The sequence below is a fragment of the Carcharhinus amblyrhynchos genome, chromosome 21 (genome assembly GCF_965287045.1).
Source record: "Carcharhinus amblyrhynchos chromosome 21, sCarAmb.v2.hapA, whole genome shotgun sequence".
Classification (NCBI taxonomy): domain Eukaryota; kingdom Metazoa; phylum Chordata; class Chondrichthyes; order Carcharhiniformes; family Carcharhinidae; genus Carcharhinus; species Carcharhinus amblyrhynchos.
In genome coordinates, this window is record NC_137344.1 from 28,567,473 (window position 1) to 28,574,225 (window position 6,753).

The 6,753-nt window shown below is 40.4% G+C and overlaps 1 protein-coding gene across 2 annotated transcripts in view; it reads right to left on the reverse strand.

Moving 5' to 3' along the window:
* The window catches only part of mgat5b (alpha-1,6-mannosylglycoprotein 6-beta-N-acetylglucosaminyltransferase B), an 834,607-nt gene extending 829,916 nt beyond the window's left edge, over positions 1–4,691 (reverse strand). For both annotated transcript variants that reach the window (XM_080208895.1, XM_080208894.1), the window contains exons 1-2: positions 4,062–4,691; positions 244–371 (exon numbers count right to left, since the gene is read on the reverse strand). In XM_080208895.1, coding sequence (XP_080065021.1) covers positions 244–371; positions 4,062–4,144 — 211 coding nt within the window. In that variant the 5' untranslated portion in view covers positions 4,145–4,691. The remainder of the gene's footprint in view (positions 1–243; positions 372–4,061) is intronic.
* Positions 4,692–6,753: the final 2,062 nt, after the last annotated feature.

Below are 6,753 nucleotides of genomic sequence, written 5' to 3' on the forward strand. Positions count from 1 at the left end.
CGGGAACAGTGCAACTCAATACTATTTGACATGTGAGACACCAGCCTAAAAACGTTATCATATGGCTTGCAATTAGAAATAAAAGATCTGTGACAAATATCAAATCATTTTTTAACTTTTGATGACTCTGGCTTCACACAAATTTACAGACTAGTTGGTGCTCAGTATCTTTGAACTTTATCAGAAATGGATACCATTGAATAAATTAACCTGTAATGGCACTTCACACAAATCTGCATTTACCTTCAGACTTGATGCCTAATTGTCGAATGCCAAAAGGCGAGTCTCCCACTCTCTTACCCGAAAACTGTCCGCCAAAGGAGGTCATTATAAAACAGAGGGTGAAGAATCCAATCCCAGCCACAAATATCCTAGAACCAAGCAGAAATTATGTCACACTAAGATACTTGCTTATGTCTTATAGTTCATATTTTATGTGATTACTGCAAATGTAATGAATTCAATGTTGTTAAATTAGTTGGACTTACATATACTATGGGAATTTACATTGTTGTTTTATTAATTTGCACACTTCAATTATATGTTTAAATGCACAATACATTCAGTTTCAACTGAAAAATGGTAACTAATTAGATGCAATAAAATAAATATACAGTGTAAACTTGTACAAGACTCCCGTTAGACCTCAGCTTAAGTATTGTGTATAGTTCTGGGTGTTGCACTATAAGAAGAATGTAAATACACTGGAGAATCCTATAGAATCCCTACAGAAGGAGGCCATTCAGCCCATCAGGTCTGCACTGACTATAATCCCATCTAGGCCCTATTTCCCACATATTCACCCAGCTAATCCTCTGGTACTAAGGAGCAATTTAGCATGGCCAATCAACCTAACCTGCACATCTTTGAACTGTGGGAGGAAACCACACAGACATGGGGAGAATGTGTAAAGTAGACAGTGACCCAAGGTCAGAACTGAATCCAGGTCCCTGGCACTGGGAGGCAGCAGTGCTAACTAGTGTGCCAATGTGCCATCCTGTAGGTTTACAAGAATGGTTCCGGGGTGAGAAAATTTCATTATAAAGATAAATTTGAGAAGTTGGTATTGTTCTCATAGAATCATAGAAAAACTACAGCACAAACAGGCCCTTCGGCCCACAAGTTGCCCAGATCTTATCTCTACCTACTAGGCTTACCTATCACCCTCAACCCTATTAAGTCCCATGTACTCATCCAGAAGTCTCTTAAAAGACCCTATCGAATTTGCCTCCACAACCACCGATGGCAGCCGATTCCACTCACCCACCAACCTCTGAGTAAAAACTTACCCCTGACCTCTCCTCTGTACCTACTCCCCAGCACCTTAAACCTGCATCCTCTTGTGGCAGCCATTTCAACCCTGGGGAAAAGCCTCTGAGAATCCACCTGATCAATACCTCTCATCATCTTATACACCTCTATCAGATCCCCTTTCATTCTTCGTCTCTCTAAGGAGAAAAGATCGAGCTCTCTCAACCTATCCTCATAAGGCATGCCACCCAATCCAGGTAACATCCTTGTAAATCTCCTCTGTGCCCTTTCAATGGCTTCCACATCCTTCCTGTAATGACATGACCAGAACTGAGCACAGTACTCCAAGTGGGGTCTGACCAGGGTTTTATACAGCTGCAGCATTATCTCCCGACTCCTAAACCCAATTCCTCGATTGATGAAGGCCAGTGCACCATACGCCTTCTTAACCACATCCTCTACCTGCAAAGCAGATTTCAGTGTCCTATGAACCCGGACCCCAAGATCCTTCTGATCTTCCACACTGCTAAGAGTCTTACCCTTAATATTATATCCCTTCATCCCATTTGACCTGCCAAAATGAACCACTACACATTTACCCAGGTTGAAGTCCATCTGCCACTTCTCTGCCCGATCTTGCATCCTATCTATGTCACGCTGCAACTTCTGACATCCCTCCAAACGATCCACAACACCCCCGACCTTCGTGTCATCGGCAAACTTATCAACCCATCCCTCCACTTCCTCATCCAGGTTATTTATAAAAATCACAAACAGCAAGGGTCCCAGAACAGATCCCTGGGGCACTCCACCGGTGACCTACCTCCTTAGAGAGGAGGAGGTTAAGAGGAGATTTAATAGTGATGTTCAAAATCATGAGGGGGGGTGCACAGGGGGAAATTGTTCCCGCTCACAAAAGTATCAAAAACGGAACTGATTTAAAAAGAAGCAAATGTAATGTGAAGAAAACTTTTTCACACAGCAAGTAGTTTGAGTCTGGAAGGTACTGGCTAGAAGTGTGATGGAAGTAAGTTCAATCGAAGCATTCAAGAGGACATTGTTTTTATTCAAACAATCACCAATGTGCAGAGGTACTGGGAAAAAGCTGGGGCATGATACCAGGTCATAATACTCATTTGGAGAGCTGGTACAGGCATGATGGGCCAAATGGCCTCCTACTGCACTGTAACAATTCTGTGATCCTGTGACATGTTGGCCAGTGTATCGTATTAAGAATGACAGACGTTGGACCTCTGTCTACACAGATTTTAGGGGTTCACATAACATATCTGAGCTGACAAATTTTAAGAAAGCACTCTTTCGAATTTGATCTTTTGCCCGATACAAGCCTTAATAAGAACAGTGCCATTTTGTTCAATCAGTACTTGGGCTTAGTTTCTCTCTAGCCTGCCCATCATTTCATTGTTAGTCTTCAGGCTGGTGATGAGGCAGGTGAATAATTTAAAACGTGAGGGAGATAGTGTAGAAGTACATCCCCAAATTATTTATTCTGACATATACCTGAGTCAACTCAGGGTAGGCATAGTAACAGATATAACAGTGATCCTATTACTTTTGCCAACGTACCACATGTTGCCAATGAAATAAGATCAAGTCCAGCTCTTGTAGACTATGTAGTTATTGAACACCTGAAACTGAGAGTCAGGAAAAGGTGCAGAAGCAATCTCTTATTTTGATATTTAGTTTTTTATAAGAAACATTTTCCTTGAAAACAATCCTTAAATCCACAATTCTCAATATCTAGCTTTAACAGTCAGGATTACTCCAGCATATTCGTCAACAGTGAAACAAATTCCATTTTCTACACTATTTGAATATTGTCAAGCATGTCATTTTATATTTCATAATAACATGCTGGAACAGAGATGTCTCTTCAACATTAAAAATCACACTCTTGAGTATTATTCTCTAATACATTCCCCAAGTTTAATTAAGCGAATTTGAAATCCAGGAGCAATCTACTCCTTCATAAAGTTCACCAACTTAAGAAATAATTTTTGCTCTGCTCTACTACAATTAATATTGATGGAATAATACACAATATTTTCAAATGTATCCTTTTAGCTTTAATGATTTATGAAAGGCTATCTGTTTACATGAAATTTCATGCATGAATACTTGAAAGATATGCATTGCTTTTTTTGTAATGCTATTGGGCAAACATCAAGTAACTTGCCGCCACAAACCATTTCCCCCCTCCCCCCACCCCCTCAATGCTCCCATCCTTCTAGGACATATGTTTAACACTGTCACCCCATGGAAATAGCCCACAAAACATGATCTATCACTACGGAATGTGTTCTGAAAGGCGAGAAGCAGCTTCTCGTGGGAAGGTGAGTGTGATTAGCCAGCTACCTGGCTCCTGCTTTCCCCACCTTTCAGCCACTACTCCACATCTTACCCTTTGTGTTCGAAACATAACTTTCTATGAAAGAAAAACATGGAGAAGAAGGTCTCATGTGTCTCTCTTGGACTCATTTCAAGCTCGATTGCAATGTTCAGTAGAAAGCACCATTCACTTCAAGATAATGCCTGAGCATTGCTGTCATACATACTAGACGGTTTTACTAGCATAGAGATCTTTCCTTATTATAGAGTGAAAAACATTAACCAAAATTCACAACAGTGTAACACAGAGCAACAGCAATTACAATGAGGTTAAAGTGCAAGTTTTGCTTTAGACAAACATTGAAGACAAGAGAGCTCCACATTAGTCACTCAATCATTTGTAAAACAATAAAAAAAATTTCATAGATGCTACAATATAAAAAAATTGAAGATAAACTTACCTGAAAGGCCTTAAGGTTACAAGGAACCTTCTCACCATTATTTTACCTTCGGAATTTGTAGAATTTTTTGAAAGTAAAAACATGTTTCTGTCTGAGAAACATATATATTACCTAACATAAACTTGTCTAATGTCAAATGATTTAACTGTTCAGTATCCGCCTCCGTCTATAGTATAGAATTCGAAGACTTCGGGAGATGTTTCAGGTCAAAGCAAGTAAAATCCATCCATAACTTTTGGCTTTCTGATTTAAAATGAATCTGTTAGGTTTCCCATCTGCTGAGTGAGTCCTTGTCCTGAACTGATACTGTTCCTAGCATCTGTGTTGACTCTTTCAGGAAGTAGTGATGAAGATGAGATGTCGAAGATAACCCAAAATTAACAGCTAAACAAGAGTCAAGGAGATTGCAGGTTAAAACAAAACACTTCAGTTGCTTGAAGATTTCCTCCTCTCATGATCAGAGCTTGCTGCTGTTCACAGCCATATGACTATTGCACTGACACACTTAGGCAGGGCATCCTCAGAGTCCCCCACCGTCCCCCCGGGGTGAGAATCATCCTGATTTTTTTTTGCTCAACCGCCAGGTCTAATACAAGCAGCCACCAACAACCTCGGCAATCAGCCCTTTGGACAAATGATTAGGGTTGGGGATAAGAGGCTGACTGACAGATCACAATCCAACCAGGATAGCTAGAAACGCATCAGCCTCTCTATCATTGCTGCTTTATTTCTTTCACAAAGCACGAGATGTTACATTACCGTGATGCAAAAAATAGTGCTGCAGCATCACCTAGTGTTCTGGGGACAGTTCTCTCGTGCACTTGTTCACTTTATATGTTAACTCAATGTGGTCTTACCTAAACAGGTACTGTGTGTTTTCTTTATTACGAACGGTGCTAAAATTCTGAAAAATACAAGTAAACAGGATGCTATAAATGTCCACAGCAACAATTTCAAAAGGGATTTTAAAAATCTTAAATTCTTATTCATATTTTATACAAAACATTACCTTTCATTATTCTTCATCCAATAAAAATCTTCTTATTTCAGGAAAGCAACATTATTTTAAAATTTTTAAAGGAATAATCCTTTTACATATCACATTTTTATTATTTCAAATCTTGGTTCATACTCACCCTCATGTTATCTGTAGTGTGTTCTTGTCTTGCTTGAAACTGTGGAAGGGGCAATGATCCTTCAAATAATTGTTCACACTCCACCCCAGCATAATCGTGGGGTTAGGTAGAGTAGCAGACACGGTATCCAGCCTATTGCATTTGTCATTCCATGATCAGCTGCCAATGATGCTGAGCAGGCTGCAGGTGGCAGTAATGTTCAGCCACTGAACTTGAGGGCTGGTGTTTGAAGCTCAATAATATAGGCCTGGATGAGGAGCAGAAACATACCTGTTTCTGCAAGGCTAATCTTAAAGGTGCTTTGTTGGGTGAAAAATAAAAATGACCGGTGGGCTTGTCTGTTTTATTGGTGACAAAATTTCAATATTATATCATGATTATTTGAAACTCAGATGTAAGTGAGTGGAACATCTCTGCTTAATGAGAGACACTAAAAGCTCTAAATTTTTGAGACCACAAAAATCAACTTGTTTATAACATGTATGTGTTCACCTTGACAGCAGAGGGTTGTGGGGTGGAGTGGGGGGGGGGGGGGCGGGGGGCATTAGGGGATGGTGGGGGAGGGGCGGGGTGCTGACCTTATTGAATTTTGCAAGGATCAATTTCTCCTCTTCATTAAAAGATTTGATTTGATTTATTATTGTCACTTGTATTAGTGTACAGTTGTTTCTTGCATGCTATACTGACAAAGCATACCATACATAGAGAAGGAAAGGAGAGGGTGCCAAATGCAATGTTACAATCATAGCTAGGGTGTAGAGAAGATCAACTTAATATGAGGTTGTTCCATTCAAAAGCCTGATGGTAGCAGGGAAGAAGCTGTTCTTGAGTCAGTTGTTACGTGACCTCAAACTTTTGTATCTTTTTCCTGACCGATGATGCTGGAAGAGGATGTGTCCAGAGTGTGTGGGCTTCCTGCGAATGGAGTAGTTAGGGTAGAACAAGCAGTTGGCAGTTTTTAAAAGGCTGTTACTATGCCCTAAAAGGGAAACGATTTTTGGCTCTGCAATCAAACTATCTGCTGCCAATAAAAATGTGGAGAAAATTGCTCCTCCTGAGGATGATTTGGAATTCCCGCTGCAGGAATGCAGTATGGTCGGGAGTTGAATCAGAAGACATGTTCTTTAAAAATGTGGATACGTGCTACACAGAAGGAAACAAAAGAGGAAGTTAACATAAGTGAGTTAAATCTAGGAGAAAAACAGGAAGCAAGGAATGTTTTGGATCGAGACCTGATGTCAGGGTCTCGATCCAAAACTCAACTCAAGACGCTTTGACCAATCAGGGGATTATTGCAATAACCACCAGAATATGTCTCTCTTATAGTTGTCACATTCTGTGCCTTGCACAATCTAGTTCTCACAAGGGGGGACCCAGTGAAGGCTGAGGAGAGTGAGGCAGGATCACAGGGCAGCAGACACCATAGTGACTTCTAAGCAGCATCTGGATGTGCAGTATCGACATGCTGTACTTGGCTGAAGTCATTAGGTTACATTTTAGCTTCATTTGAAGCAATTTTTAAAAGCGGCACCTCAGCCTTTTGGCTAAGATGCAAA